The sequence below is a fragment of the Gymnodraco acuticeps genome, unplaced genomic scaffold, assembly GCF_902827175.1.
Source record: "Gymnodraco acuticeps unplaced genomic scaffold, fGymAcu1.1, whole genome shotgun sequence".
In the NCBI taxonomy this organism is placed as follows: domain Eukaryota; kingdom Metazoa; phylum Chordata; class Actinopteri; order Perciformes; family Bathydraconidae; genus Gymnodraco; species Gymnodraco acuticeps.
In genome coordinates, this window is record NW_022992149.1 from 909,538 (window position 1) to 926,877 (window position 17,340).

The 17,340-nt window shown below is 40.1% G+C and overlaps 1 protein-coding gene across 1 annotated transcript; it reads right to left on the minus strand.

Annotated features, from left to right (window-relative positions):
- Positions 1-1,190: 1,190 nt before the first annotated feature.
- Positions 1,191-17,282, minus strand: si:ch211-39i22.1 (fibrous sheath CABYR-binding protein). Its single transcript, XM_034203962.1, has 11 exons — positions 16,974-17,282; positions 10,371-10,594; positions 9,457-9,595; positions 8,493-8,602; positions 8,236-8,335; positions 5,846-5,926; positions 4,350-4,376; positions 3,921-3,941; positions 2,382-2,498; positions 1,637-1,696; positions 1,191-1,434 (listed from the first exon to the last, which is right to left on the minus strand). Exons 1-11 carry the CDS (start codon positions 17,035-17,037, stop codon positions 1,406-1,408), a joined length of 972 nt encoding a protein of 323 aa, XP_034059853.1. The 5' UTR covers positions 17,038-17,282; the 3' UTR covers positions 1,191-1,405.
- Positions 17,283-17,340: the final 58 nt, after the last annotated feature.

The window sequence follows — 17,340 nt, forward strand, 5'->3', positions numbered from 1 at the left end:
GTAGATTGGTCAAGCCAGGCTGTGTCAGTGAAGGCACTATAGAGGAGAAATTACTGCATCACAACTAGACTGACACAGACTACATCAGAACAATTTCTAATACATTACTACATGACATCTTTGAATTTGTCCATGTCAGCTAAATATTCATCCATTGACAGAAATAGAGTTGGACTAGACTTCACTTCAGCTCAGTACATTTCAAAATATAGATCTATATATAATTGTACAATATCTTATAACATTGTAATACAAATTGATTGTTTAATCAATTTGACATTAATTAGTTTGTATCATTTGGATTTTTTTGTGTTTGATTTATAATTTCACTCTTTCACTCTGATGTATTGAACTGACTGAAGAGAAGTGGTAGTCCCCCAACAGGATTTAAAACTAAGCCCCATCACCAACTAAACAAAGACAGACAGACAAAACAAGAACACACACACACACACACACACACACAGTGATATCAGTGGCCCCCTGAACACACATTGGACCATACATCCTAGGATTATAATCATACACTATTTTCCTTGCCAGGGGCAGGAAATACTGTGGTACTTATTGAAGCCCCCTGTTATTCATCTATCCTGCATTTCTAACGCAGACAATACAACAATGATTTAATTAAGTGACTGTTGCCAATGGATTTTTAAAAGCATATTGGTGTCTCAAACAATGACAGAATAAGCTAAATAAAATCCACTTATACGATTTCAGTAAAAGGTTAGACCTCTACAACATCAATAACTTTCACTGGTTTATATTCACATTGAATTACTAGAACTAGATAGTATCCATAGAAAAAGGTAGTTCTATACTTTTGCCATTTCATGGTTGATTTGAGATTACATCTCTTTTATGTCCACTTTCATGATTTAGTTTAAAGTGGAAAGATGGTCTAATTGTTTCATTAATTTCCTTTGTAGTAACAATCCTAAAACCCCCATTGATTCGCTTATATTTACTCCCCACATATATGCACACACAAGACTACACACACACACACACACACACACACACACACACACACACACACACACACACACACACACACACACACACACACACACACACACACACACACCACACACACACACACACACACACACACACACACACACACACACACACACACACACACACACACACACACACACACACACACACCACACACACCACACACACACACACACACACACACACACACACACACACACACACACACAACACACACACACACACACACACACACACACACACACACACACACACACACACACACACACACACACACCTCTACTCGGGCCTCACAGTAATTTAGCTCTACAGATAGAGCATAACAGTGAGATTGCCACTTTCTTGCCGGTTGTTGATCCAAGCTGTCATGACCATTGCTGCTTTAGGAGGAGTTTAGCAGGTTGCTAAGGACTGCAAAAAGAAAGAGAAAATGTCAAATGGCAGATGATTATATGTGTTTCATCGTTGTATTTACTTGTGTATTGAATGTGTGTGTGCGTGTGTGTGTGTGTGTGTGTGTGTGTGTGTGTGTGTGTGTGTGTGTGTGTGTGTGTGTGTGTGTGTGTGTGTGTGTGTGTGTGTGTGTGTGTGTGTGTGTGTGTGTGTGTCTTACCTTGGGGATCTGCCTGAGCCCCTTCAGTATCAGCTTTGCGGGCAGCTTCAGGGTCAGCTTCTATTCACAGATTGACAAAGTCAGACCGAAGCAAAAACGCAGTAAGAAAAAAGTGAAGGAATAAAGTCATCACGTCAGTTTGGATTTCTCAAGCATTTAGTAAGTTAAACACAACTACAGTGTGACAGTGAAAGCACCCAGGGGGTTGTAAATATTTCTAGGCTCTAATTGACTAATTCCCTTTAGTGAGGGAGCATCCTTCATATTCATAAATACCAAATATATGAAAAGGAGAATATATAATTTACTTTATTTGAACATCTGATAAATACGATAGTCAGAGTAAAATCCTTTTTCTGAATCTGACTTTTGCCCTACATCACTTGAGCTGAATGGCCTACTGCTGATGTTGACTGTAAATTAAAACTCTGCTGAATTGGTAGTATTGGTATGCAGGATGTGTGAGAGTGGACAGCAATTGACGACACAAAGGGATCAAGCTGAGTCTGCTATGTCTCAGAGAAAGACTGCTGACCTCCAGAACTTGTGATATTCAGACCCAAAGTCACACACTAACATGCCCCACCTGTCCTGAAGTTGAAAAAACTAAAACAAACGTGTGACTGGATATGCTGGTAGCTTGAGTCTAAAGACATTTTTGTATAAGAGCTGTAATTCCAAACATATCAGGCCTTGTTTACAGCAGTTTGGCATCATATTATTTGTTAGTCAGTGTGATGATTACCTTGTCTGTTTTTGAAGCACAGTTTCTTCTTTTGGTATGTGTAATATCCAGTAGCAGCTCCCACTATGGCCACACCGATTGCACTCAGGATGCCTGCTACAGAGCCGGAGCTGGCCTCTGTAGGAGACAAACAAACAAAGATAATGATGACAGTGCATACTAAACATACTAGTGTTTATGATACAAATGTGACTCCTGTGTTGAATATTTGCCAGTGTAGCAGCGCAAGAGATTGTTATATTCAGCCTTAAACCTGGCTGCCACTTTGCAGTTGAGAAATGGCACGCAGCAGTGAGGCTCAATGACACGAGACTTGAGCGATGCATCATCTTTTCACAGCATTTTCTGATTCCATTTCTCTTGCCTACCCAATAATTAAGACTCTTGAAAGCATTCAGTTACAGAATAAATCTGTCTGCACTCTGCACCTGTAACCCAGTTACCATGCCAACACAGATCTGAATAGTTTTCGTGCTGTGTCATCGCAAATACCTCTCATAGTCTGTGAAAGGCACACGGACAAATGCACCACTGAGTAAAAGCCATTCATTCAACTCCAAAATAAGTACAAATAATGGCAAATGATAGTGCACTTATATGATGTGACATACGATGCTCTAGTGTAAATAGCATAACAATCATTTTTTAATCATATGCTTACTATTTTATAGTATATACTTTATACAGTTTATAGTAGGTATTTTAAATAACTAATGATTTAACTCACCAAACACCAGTGATCTACACTATGTTACAATACATGTTATGTTGCATTAATCAGGGTTTAATACATTGCCAGAAGAAAGCCATCAGAATTATAGTTATATTTTATGACTTTATTAAGCATCTAAAATCTTCTGAATTGGCTGTAAATGATGAAGATAGAATTCAAGATTAGAGACTTTGTTGCATGAATTATATATGTAGATATATTATTTACAATTTCGACCTAAATATATACAAATCAAATCAGAAAGAATAGATAAGGTAATTCAAAAATCAGGATAGGCTGGAGTGGAAGAGAACAAAGGGATACATTATGTTGTAATGAGTCAGCAACTTAAACAGGTACGCATGACAACTAAAGGAGTGCATCCAAGTTATGATGAACAAAGGAGACAAATAGGGAGTGGCATGAGTCAGAGAACCTGCGTGACTCGAGATACATGAATCAGGAGGAAATGAAGTGGAATAAATTGGGAGAAGATAGTGAGTCACTACAAGGAAGTACATACACACATACAGTAGATAAACTGACAGACAGCGCTGACAGACATTTTATCACTGGAGACTTTCTGCCAATTGAAGGTCCAATCACTCTAATAGCCTGCTTGTCATTGATTAAATATAAAAAGGCAGTTATTCAAGTTTAAAGAAAAGTTTGGAAAATGTCCTTCAGCATCTGCAGCAACAACACACCTGCTTAGGGCCCTAAGGTTATGAAAACAGGGGACTGCTTGTTTAGGGTATGTTTAGGGCAGTGCATGGGTGGCTGGGTAACTGTATTCAAAACAAAAAAAGAAAAGAGGGATAGCTCACCTTGGGCTTCAGGTTTTCCCGCTGTAGAACAGAAAACATACATACCGTTAGTAACATGAAACACCATGTTCATACTGGTAAAACCTTATAGGAGTTACACATTGACTGTGAACCTAGGTACTGTTTATTTAAACATGCACAAACAGGCACCAGTTTTCCTACTGTCTGATAAAAGGGAACCGCACTACTTCCGAGCTTCAGAAGTAACACTTGGACAGATGTGTGTAGCGTGACTACACTTCACAATGCTTTTTCAGAGGAACGGTTTCAAACAGTGTTCGAACTATAACAATAGTGGAGAGGCATTTCCCGCTGAGACTAGTATCCTGTTTGTACTGTCAGTGGCATGCCAGCAATATCCTGTGTGCTTCACCAGTTTCAGAACTACTGGACTGATATTTTTTGATCATGAACACAAAAAGGTCTTACCGTCTCCTAAGGCGCCTGCCTCATGTGCTACAAGAGAAAGAAAGACACGTGTTTAGAGAAGGATAGGGGAAAAAGGCAAAATCATTTCATGTCTGAATGTGTTGATGATGCAGGTTAAGCACAGAAAGCGGAGAAGAAAAAGGGAGGATCAAGAGTATTTTCTTTGAGGTGGTTTATTCCTCAGAGTCATTAAAAGGCCTAGGGTTTTTGTCCTAACCGGTCTCTAAACGTACATATGAAATGTCCTTTCTGTACACTAATAGCTTCCTTTATGATATCAGAGGAAGACAAAACACTCATAGAGTTTACTTTATGATATCAGAGGAAGACAAACACTCATAGAGTTTCCTTTATGATATCAGAGGAAGACAAACACTCATAGAGTTTCCTTTATGATATCAGAGGAAGACAAATACTCATAGAGTTTCCTTTATGATATCAGAGGGAGACAAACAAACACTCTTTGTGGCCCGCGCTGAACTTTGATCTGTGACATAATGCAAAACAAACTCCATTATCTCCTTCTTCGTTGCCTGCCTGCCTGCCTGTATAAGCCTGTGATGTCATTGCTGCCCTCTACCTGCTTCAACTTGACAAATCCGCTAATAACAGAGCACTAAAGGAAAGCGCCCTTTAACTTAATTATAATGATTATACTGACATAGATGAATCAGCTTTTAGATGGGGGAAAAAGGAGGAAAAATCAGTTGCTGTTTTTCTCGGTGAGAGTAAAACAATTAAATCCATTCTCTTGTCGTGGGAAACAGAGATCCTAAAATGAGAACAGCCTTTTTGAAGATCCAAGGGAATATGTTTAAAAGCACAGTTTATGAGGCACAAGTGGCCTTGTCCTACGAAACACTCTGTGGAGGTGTGACTTTGTAGATGTGATGGCTGCAGGCTGCAGGCGGTGCAGCGGTGGCAACTTCACCATTTTATATCATTTTTTATGGCATCTTTTCATTCATACAAAAAAAACGTTTAATTACTCTTAGCATATCATTTTACTCGCAACCTGTCTTACCTTAATAATATTCTTGCCTTATGATTTTGATTTTATTTCAGGGTATTTAGTTTTCACTTAAAATGTAATTGTTTAAAAAAATGTATTGACTTCATTGCAATCCTAAAATGTTTTACAACCTGTTTCCTCAATGTAAAGCATTTTCTAAATCTGTTTTGAAACGTGCTGTATCAATAAAAAAACGTTAGCTCAATGTCTCAGGATATATGGATTTAATACACTGCTGTATTTAACAAAAGGAAAACAAGACAATAACTCCCCAGAGAGCAATGACTGGTCTTACGAAGTCATTTTGTTAAGCTGCTTTTTTTCAGCATAAACAAATAAATCACATACAGTACATTATAAAATGTCCTATCCACTTCCTGTTCACATGTATTTGTAAACCAGAAGTTTAGGGTTACCAGCTCAAAGTATAAAACCCTTTATGTCAGTAAAGGTTTTGACCAGAGTGGAGATGGAGATAACTCACTTCCAGATCCCATACTGCGGCTTTTTCCTGAGTTTTCCTTTGCAGCATTTCCTGTCAGAGCATCTTCCAGGTCAAAACTCTCTGAAAAGACATTAAGGCATCATTGGTGACAAAAATGCAATTTCAATCCCTGTAGGGAAATTCACTTTTCACCACCGCACCCAGAGAGACATCTTCCAGATGTTCACCAAAAGCATGTCATCTCTTTAACACACGATACTTCACTGTTGCATGTTAATCTTTCTTAATAAAAACATCAGCTATAATGGGAACCCTCCCCACTTCAGTCCCTCATGGCTCCTATAGTTAATACCCTGCAGAGCTGTCCTGGATAGGAACTGTGAAACTCTACCTGCTCTCAGGGTGTGACTGTTATCCTGTGAACAAGTGTTGACTTAGATGTTAAGGATATTATCTGTCAGGAACAATACCTTAACCGGACTCTATATTTCTGGGGCAAACCCCAAGTGACGTATTAAACATGTGGGACTAGAAAACCGTTTTAGGCTGGGCAGGGATCAGTTCATTGTTTCAGATAGAACCTAAGGGGAATCATTTTCCAGTGACCTTCTTTCACCTTAAATAATTCTTGATATGAAAACATAATGAGTAAAAGTGCCCTCTGATAGTTAAGCACCTTGTGTCACTGATAAGTAATGAAACCATTTTTTGAGCCAAGCTTTACTCTGATACTCTCATTCTCCTGCGTTTATTAACCTCACAACCTTCTCCCCTCTCTTTGCCCTTGCATACCCCTGCATCTCTTTTCTTACTTTACCTTTTACCTTACACAACAACCCCTCCCCCTGTTCTTTTCTAATTTCTCTCCTTTCTTAATCCTTCTTTCCATCTATCTACTCTTTACCTCCTGTCACCACCGTGCAATAACGTTCGGTGCCAGTTATCATATGGAAGAAACCTTCCACAGCAGCCCCTTCCTGCACCCCCTTCCTTAGTTGTTAGCATGACTCAGAGGGGAGATAATGACCAGCCAAACATAAAATGACTATTCTTGAGTGACAAAGAGGAGTATGTCCTGCTATAAAGCAGGTAAGGACAAACAACAAGCATACTTTGGACAGGAAATGCTGAAATGAGCGCAGAGAGAATACCATTGTAGGTGCGACACTTCCAGACACTTCCACCCCTAATTAAATCTGGAGTTAAAATTGTGGGGGCCAAAATCCCACCTCATAACCTTTTTTAAAAAAATACATCTGTTTTACATTACTATGTTCAGAAAATGGGGCGTTGCAGCAACATGATACACGATACAGCATCTCATGAAAGCAGGTCATGTGTATGTTTAAAGGACTGATGGCAGAAAACTGTTTCATGGGTATTTCGAGGGTTCAGTCATGACACAGTGGGAATCTTATACGTTTGGACACATTAAAGTAGGTTCAGAGTTATGGGAAATAATAAAACATGTTTAGTCAGTTAAGATGAAATACTGGGCTGAGATGAAAACATTCTCGCTTTAAACACAACTGCTAATCATTTTTTGTGATTTTCTAGCTTTCATATTATAATGACATGTAATGCTTTAATGGGGATTTCAACACTACCGGCTGCCGCAAGTGTAATTTAAGAATTTAGTTCTGGGGATTCCATTGATTGCAGTAACTGAAAATAACTGGTTTTAATTATGTTGTGAAATGCTCTTGTTTGATGAAAGAGCTGCTGAGTCATACTTAGCAATGACTTGTGATGTGCCTGAGTTATTTGTTTAGCTGTGTTAGACTTAGCTCCAGAAAGCTTGAGGTTTATATAAGTATTATATAGGAGGTGTATATAAGGTTCTTTGGAAAATGCAGAAATTAAAGAGGAGAGAAGTAACAAAATATATGTTTACCTTTCGCAGGAACAAATGTGTAACACTCATCTGTTTTTGATCTTAAATAAAAGCATCAAAGCTTGCTGAATAGTGTTTACAAAGAGGGTATATATGAATATCTACTTTCTCCATATTACACTGCTTATTATATACATTAAGGCATTACGCTGATACAGGAGATCATGCCTCATGGTACAGTATGTAACATGCTACAACTAGACAGATTGTACCAGAACATGAAGTTCTATAAACAAGTTGGTACAGTTCCCCATGTAAAGGACACACATGCTAAAGTGGTGAGCTCATCTGATGAATTCAAGTGTCCATATTGTGTCTTTAATAGATACCTACTCTGTCCCAAGTGACTTGGAGCAAATAGCTATCTCTAAGTTCTTACCTACAGTCTCAAGGCTGCATTCTGTACCAGAGTCATTAGAGACAGGCATGGACATTTTTGCTTTCTTGATTTACTATATATTAGTTGCATGGGGATCATATTACATTGTTTCCATATGAGGTTGTACACACAAGACAATCCACAGTATATTCTCACCTGGGTCCTCCACTTTTGGTTCCTCTGCGGCTGGTTTTGTTGCTTCAGCAGCAGGGTCTGTTGGCTTCTCCTCAGTCTCTGCTGCTGCCCCAGGTCCACTCTATTACAATGTATCAAATATAAACACAAAGGATGCGCCAGGAACTTCTCAAATGATTGCAGCTTCTGAAAAATGTTATACACTGGCTGTCGGCAATTATACATAATCAGAATGTAGATGTTAGGTTTAAATAAGACTTTGTAACGGTGCTACTGACCTCCTCCTGAGTGGGTGCTTCAGTAACGCTTGGGGAAGCTTCCTCTTCTTTATCTGTTGGTTCCTCAGCCTTTGGAGCCTCAACCTCTGGATCAGCTACAGGTGCTGGAGCTGAGAGAGAAACAGATGGGGGGGGGGGGGAGTTTAGATCACTCATTTATTTTTATTGTCCATATTTTATGACATGGGATCAAATGGAATGGCTGGTTTTGTGGCACTTGTTATTGCGTGTTGCCAGGCATGTTCAAAAAAGCATTTTGCCTAATCTGCACATTGACAAGGTGTATAGTAGTTAATAGAAAGTAGTGTATAGCAGTTAATAGAAAGACATCTCGCAATTGAGATTGACCTGTTTCTTTATCAATCAATTACATTGACTACATTTTTTTTAATGGTACAATCGCAGTTGCTTCTCAGTATGATTATTATTAGTCAAGCTGATGTTGGAGATCAGCATTGAATTGAAGGAGAAAAACAAGTAAAAACAACAATAATAAAAACTGTTATTTGGGAGAAAAGAACAGTGTGCAAACTCTTGGTTATGGTTGATCAAATATCAAGCAGCATCCCGAGAAGGAAAAACAGGTCTGCATGTATTTGCAACGTTTGGTGTGTGTGGGTGTTTCTGAATTCCCATCTTCACCACTTCCTCGGAAATCTCTCTCTTTATCAAAGGTGCACTGAGGCACAACATTCTACTTTAGATGCCAGCAGATGTCTCACCAGTGTACGGATTGGGCTTTTGATAAAACATAAAACATCAAGTGTTGATTTTATTCTTGATTTAAGATAACATTTTATTGTTAACTTTGTATTTGGGAACAGGAAACAGTGAGTAGAATTGTTGGTAGGGTTATTATAAAAGTAAAGAAAATGAGGACATTATATGCTTTTGCGTCAGATTAATCATCAGAAAAAAAACATTTCCTTTTTTACGAGTGCATATTTGAACACCAGTGGATCACCTGGTGTTGCTGCAGCGGCTTCCGTCTCTGTGTCGGCTGGAGCAGCGAACGCTGGTTCTGCTTCACCAGCCTCAGGAACCACAGTATCATCGGCTTCAGGTTCAGGTTCAGCAGCAGGCTCAGGCTTGGCTTCTGTTTCCTATATTAAACACGAGTTATACATATTTAACAAATACATTTACATAAAAGAAAAAAAAAATGTAAACATAAAAGGCCCTCAGGTGATTTGGTTTTAAGATTAGAGCATATTTGTTAGTGCTTCACCATATCAGTTTTTTTAACCAAGCAGCACAACTGATATGCAAACTGGAGCTTTGCTGAAACACAAAACACAGTCTGAAAAGGGCTGCCATTGACGTTATGTTTCATAACACTTTCAATGCCCACCTTGAATGTACATGAACAACATTCAGCCATTTGATAGGACTCAGCTTCTCAAATATCTGCCTGAAGAAGATTAAGAACGATATATTCTCTAGACCTCAATGTACTAAATGCAGGTTGCAAAGAGGCACTGTTATCCAGAAACACGGCACAGCTCAGATCACTTTTTTGTACATTTGTATATATTTAGTCAGTAATGCTGTTTTCAGAAAACCCAAACATTTTCCTGTGTGCTATTTACCAGACAAGATAAGAGTTTGAAGTGATGAAGAAAGTTTGCAATCATCAAAGTAACATTATAAAAAATAACCTTTGTGAACTATACCCCCTTTTATATGTGTCTCCCATACATCATCTGGACCTGCAATTATGTAACTTTTATATGTTTCTGTTTTAAGAGTAAGTGTTATTTAATTTTTGACCATATTGGGTTCTTTGGAGGTTGTTGATCACCGGGAGAACTCTAGCGAGATAAACACAGATTGATCATCCAAAGAAAACAAATCAACAGAAACAAAAATGTTCTTTACGTCGGCTGCTTTGTCAGTTTCCTCCGCGGCTGCTTCTGGAGCTGATTCAGGAGCTGCATCTGCATCAGGAGCTGCCTCTGTGGCTACTTCTGGTTCAGGAGCTGCGGCTGCTTCTGGTTCAGGAGCTGCGGCTGCTTCTGGTTCAGGAGCTGCGGCTGCTTCAGGAGCTGCATCTGTGGCTGCTTCTGGTTCAGGAGCTGCGGCTGCTTCAGGAGCTGCATCATCTACACAAAATGTAGAAGAATAATTAAGAAGGAAACACATATCCAGTCAAAGGCTGACTACTGGTACATATCAATTTAAAAAAGGGCAGAAAAACAAAACAAAAGGGCTGTCCGGGCTGCTTCAACACATACAATAAGCATACATCACACCACTGACAGAAGCCTGAGGAACTATAATTTTCTTTCTCTCAAGAAGAAAAGAGGCAGACATGGCAGGCTAAAATATGACAATATGTCTCAATGACTCATACAGAGTTTCTTCTGCCTTTGAAGGCTTGCAACCTGGCACTACAACCCCTATAATTGACTGAATTGACCAATATGTTGTGCCCTTGCCTGTTCACAAACAAATAAGCCACACTTTTACAAGTCTGACCTAAAATAGAACCAATAGATAGAACAGGGCGGTTTTGGCGCAGTTAGAGCGTTGGTCATCAGATCAAGGGGCGTTGGTGAACTCCAGTTTGAATCCCGCCTCGGCCGCCACTGCGTCAGGCCATTGTGTCCTTGGGCAAGACACTTTACCCGCATTTGCTCCTGTGGGTAATGTCCGCAGTAATGACTCTTATATGTCTAATATGTGTAATGTGTACTTGTAAAGCGCTTTGAGCACCTGTAAAAGCACTCTAATAAAAAGTGTAATGCATTATTATTATTATTATTAATAGAACAAAAGACTGGCAGTGATACACACACACACACACACACACACAAAGAGCCACACCCTGTTCTGATTTGTTCCTGATGTGAACTCTCCAGCCACAAATGGATGACAGACGCATCGATCACGTCTCACCTGCCTCAACATCATATGGAGACTCAACCTCTGCACTGGCATTGCAGCTCTGTACTAATGAGAAAATGCAAAGCACATGTCTTTGTCATTCTGTGTGTGAGATGAGCATGGCGTTTGTGTGTGTTTGAGGCAGTGCTGTGAGATTCCCCTGTTGGATGTGAGAAGCTGAAACAGCGAAACTGTGCTCTAAGTTGAGCTGATTTCAGCAACACCCTGATGCTGGTTCTTCGGGATAGTACCAACCTTTAACAGGTATATACCATCTAGAAATAATGGTATGGGTGATGTTTTGCTTTCTGCTGGAAAAACTGGTTTGAAAAAGTGGAAAGATATGTACAAGAATTTGGACCAAAACCCAACTAAAACACCTAGAAATTGAAACATAAAGACGTAACAAAGAGAAATCAGAATCTTCAGGGGTTTTCTGCTGTGTATCACAACTATCTTCCATAAAATGTTCACTTCACATCATTCGTAATCACTTTTGAAGCCAGTTGCTTATTGTCATGTGAATTTCCAATGTAGGATCGCTGCCTTTGCCAAATGAGATTCTATCTCAGAAACGCCCTGAGGGAGGGCGGCAGGAACACATCTGAAGTATTTCCATCGCACCATTAAACCTCTGGAGGCAGGTGCAATGTTGAGGACACCCTTGCTTCTTCCACACACACACCCAAATCCATACAGACACTAGCATGGCTAAACACACACCATATGCACTTATGCACAGAAACATGAAGGGGTGACTTGCACAGATGCATGATCACTAATAAAAACAAGCTCTATTTGTTTTTCCCTTCATTCCTTTGGTTAATGTCACAGTATGAGCTTTGTATCAGTGGTAATCAATACTTAGTGCCATTCATGGTTTATTAAGAACCTGACAGCATCACAAACTAGGTCCGCTCGATTATGGAAAAATCATAATCTCGATTATTTGGGTCAATAATTGAAATCACGATTATTAAAAACGATTCTCCATTTACTTTGAAAACATCCATTTATTGAATACAAAATGTGAACAGTATGTTTTTAACAGTTGATTACCCTGAACTTTAAGTATAATTCAACTGACAAACCAATACAAAATAAATAAATAAACAATCGTTTTATTTCGATTATGTTGTTTTCATAATCGTTGCAAGCCAAAATCGTAATTGCAATTACAATACGATGAATTGAGCAGCCCTATCACAAACTGAAGAAACAGGACTGAATGTGTGAGTAAATGTGTTTGTGGTGGAGTTCAGGTTTTTATCTTCATGACTTTCTTTGATATCTCAATCAAACAGGTGTTATCAAAGATGTACCGTAGCAAAACATTCAGCTTGTTGAACTAGTTTAGACGCCAGATGTCGTGCCTTTTTTTTTTATCTGAGAAAAGTTCAAACATGCAGGTTAACTTTCTGCTGATATTGAATTGTTATTTCCTCAGACCGGGATCACTGTTGTGTGTTTAATGATTGGGAGTATATATGTTTTCACCTACAGTAAATGTGAAAATGAGTGGGCACATTTTTCAATGGCATTGTGCCGACAGGCATGTGTGTGTGAGGTATGTGGCTCTCATGTAACATGTGATGTGGGTATGTGTGTGAGAGAAACTGCCCCCCATACAAACTCTTTCTCTTGCCACTCCATAGAACATTCTGTTCCCATCTATCAGTTTGCCACTTCCTCCTCTAACTACCTCCGCTTCAAACACACCCCCTTACATCCCCCCACCCAACAACAGGCATGCGCACACGCACACATGTGTGTTTGTGTGTGTAGAAACCCATAAAAAACCCTTCTCCTCCCCCTTTGAGTCCAAACATACAAACAACCATATGTTCACACACACAAAAGTCAAGTTAACATTCACCCTCACCCTTGAGTAAGCGCTGTCCTGTTTTGTGTTAGTGCAGCAGTGAAACAAATTGTTGCACATCCAAACCCTCTCAGCCTTCCTTTTTGCTTTAAAGACTGTCTCCCCCCCTTTCCTCTCTCTTTCCCTCTCCCAAACTCTTAACTCCCTTTGTTTCTTTGCCACTGCTTTCCCCAGGGGCTGATGAGTCATCTGTGTGTCTCTGACATGGCTGCACGCAATTGTATGAGACTGAACAGCATGTGCAGAGTTAAACTCTAAGAAAAGGTCCCCAAAGACAGACTCTTAAGACAAACCAGTTTATGCATGTGGGAAAACACGATACTGTCGGTTACATACTGTTCTTTAGGAAAACTGGCCTACAAGTTGTTGATAGATTGACAAATACCCTCCATGGCCACTTTATCAGGTATACCTATACCTGTCAGGGCTGGGCGGGAAAGAGCTAGAACATTCTGGTAAGTTCTTCAAATGACATCACTTTAAAAACAGGAAAGACACTTATGCCATGTTACGATTTTACCGTATATACAATCTTAAACTAAATATTCAACTTTAACTTCTCCGACATTGTTAATCAGAACTGAACATTATCATTAACACTGAAAACAGGAGGATACAAGTAGCTTAGCTCTGTACATTAACATTTTACAGAACGTTTCAGGGTGCCTGACTATGTCTTGGCCGGGCACAACTCACTGTCGTTACTGTGAGTTACTGGTCCCCGCCTATACAGTCTATGCTCCTAGCCAGGAAATAGTCCAGCACATTAACCCCCTTAAAACTCCAACTTGCCTGTTTTTCGTGTGCAAAATAAACAAATGAGATATAACTCACAAGCTTAAGAGGTGCCTGTAAGTGAGTGTATTATATAACCTTTGGACTGAGTCAGGCTTGCTGTTTCCATCCGTCTCCAGTCTTTGTACTAAGCAACGTTTTAAAAGCTAAGCATTACACTACCTCCTGTATTGAATATGCTGCACATCTCAAGCTTAATCTGTAACTGTCTTTTTTGCTGAAACAACCCTTATAATGCAGACAACTTTCCATTTCGTTCTTTATGCTCCAGCAAGCAGGACTTTGACATCACTTGGGGTTACTTAATCTGGGAACCAACTTGTGCCAAAGCTGTTCCTGCAGACAAGTTAAAACAGGGTTTAAGGGATATATGTCACAGAATAAAACTAAAATTGATAGAAAACAAGTGAGCACTTTTAGCACGTAACATCATGTTAACGAGCTACTATGACAACAGCCAATACAGCTTGGAGACGACACTTCAATCAATCAATCAATGTTTATTTATATAGCCCAATATCACAAATGTTACATTTGTCACAGTTTGTACAGAATATCAGTATGACAATACGACACCCTCCGTCCTTAGACCCTCACATCGTACAAGGAAAAACTTCCGGAGAAAACCCACAGTTTAAAGGGAAAAATGGGAGAAACCTCAGGGAGAGCAACAGAGGAGGGATCCCTCTCCCAGGACGGACAGACGTGCAATAGATGCCGTGTGTAAATTGAAAAGATAATACATTGAACTTAAATTGTTAGCCTATATAATGATTCACAGGCATCATGGGAGCTGTACTGCTGTAATAATGATTGATGCCAAAGGGTGACACATAATAAAACTGTTTAACTTTGCACTTGATAGCATTTCTGAGTACGCCTGATCATTAAAAAGTAAAATTATTTTTTCATGTCACCTTTTGTTTTGCAAACTACTAAACAAAGACGTTCATCTTTTTCAAATGAAATGCTGAGGCCAGTTATGAATGACAAAGGAAGAGCACCTTACGACACTTTCGGTTTCCTGCCGTGAGATCGTGTGAGATCGCCTGAGTGTGGTTGAACGGTACTCTAGCGTGTACAGACACCAATAACCAATCCTTGTCTCGTAATAGTACACCAGAAACTGTGTGTGCATGTGTGTCAGGTGATACAACAGCACCTCCACAGTGCATTGTTCTGTCAGATATGGCTCTATTGTGTGTTTGTAGGACAGAAAGTTCCGTGTTTACCCCAATCATGCACACCTTAAAACAGCCCCCATGGGAGCAGAGAGAGTGAGAGTGTGTCTGTGCATGTGTGACTAGATTTCACTTATCCACCATAAGAGAGATTTATGTGATGGTAGTTGATGGTGTAAACAAGGACAAGTCTGCACACAGTACACACACACACACACCTGGCACACATCACAATTCTTTCATCTGCCTCTAAAAGACACACACACTCTATAACTGACTCATACAGAAACTCATATTAATGATCACTCCCATACGTTCTGTATATTTAAGTAATTCCCCACACCCACACACACACACTCTCTCACACAGATGCTAAGGGCCCTGGGGGAGTGTAAGGCACTGAAACTAGTTGAGTTGTTGGGTGTTGTCTACAGCTGGAGCTGGATCTAGTTACGAGAAACTCCCTACACTTCACTTCTATAGCTTACACACATTGTGCATGATGTGTGCGCTGACCCAAGGACCCATCTTTTTTTCCCCGTGTAACTATGAACTCCTTACATGCAAGCAAGCAAATACACCCGTGGAGATTTTTCTGTGTCAAAGTACAGCAGCACATTGGGTTTTACAGTTTTACAGTTACAGTTCGGCAAGTTGAGAAAAAGTGTGTAAGTTTGTGTGTGTGTGTGTGTGTGTGTGTGTGTGTGTGTGTGTGTGTGTGTGTGTGTGTGTGTGTGTGTGTGTGTGTGTGTGTGTGGTTCACATTTGTGGTTTGCACTCATAGAAAAGGAACCGGTAGAGTGAGAATACACCAGGTGTCATTGTAGTTCGCCAACTGAAATGTTGTTTGCATAATGGTGATGAATCTCACTGTATCAATGAATAGCTCTCTCACTCTATTCTTGATTGTATATCTGCTGTTTTTCCCTCTTAATCAGTTCCAACATTTTAGTTGTTATCTTCTTCCAACATCTTCCTATCTCTCCCTCCATCTCTCCAAGTGTCTCTGCTTTTCTCAATGCTTCCTTTATCTCCCTCCCTCTGAGTGTTATTGCTCTTGAGAAATCTGAAATCATTGCATGCGCCGCGGGGAAGGGCAGGGGCCCATGAGTCAGATGAGGAAGAAGAAAGAGGAAGAACAGATCAAAGTATGGAAAACGAAGATATGAAGAAAAAATGAGACTCACAAAGCATCAGTGATTCAATAAAGGGGAATAAAAAGAGCTGGAAAAATGGATGAAACAATTAAAAGAGGGGGGAATTCCCTATATAAGGACAATGGGCCCACCACACCCCTTTGGGCCAAACTCATGTCCAGAAAGATATGGCCAAATTAAATGACACACCTATTTCACTGTTAATGCCTGGCCTGCAGAGCCGTGAAAAACGGAGAACAGAAGAAGGCAGAGCTGCCTCCATTCATTCAGCCAGAACAGATTGAAACAAGCAGATTATAGCTAAAGGTGAATTGAATTGGCATGCAGACGGGGAGGCAGACAGACTGGCAAAAGACACTGGCGATTGCCCTCAGACAAACACATACACATTCTAATGGAGATGACAACCCACTGAAAGATAGATAGATAGATAGATAGATAGATAGATAGATAGATAGATAGATAGATAGATAGATAGATAGATAGATAGATAGATAGATAGATAGATAGATAGGTGTGTGTGCGAATAAGAGCATGTAGCTTAAGGCTGGGCTGAATTAATTGGAAATGTAATCATTACCTTGTGCCTTGGCGCTTGTAGCCAGCAGGCTTCCTAATAGCAGAATCCACAGGTATGACATCATGAGAACACGGTGTTCTGGCTGCGATTGAAACGGGGTTTAGATTCTCTTTCCTCTGCCTTCAAACAGGACAATGTACCGGCTCAGATGTTTCAGGTAGATCTGGAGGGCGTGCGTGTCGGCGTGCCGGTGCGTTCTTGCGCGTCGGATCAAACCCGTTGCGTTTCCAAGGTGCTCAATTGCTCTGCTCAGTGCGCGCCTCCGCGGATCTGTCGTCCTCTCCTTTTGTCTGGATTGGAAGAGAAAGGTCCAGTCTTTATTAAGGTGGGCGTGTCTCTTCTCCAAAATACGTACAGGCAGGGAGGC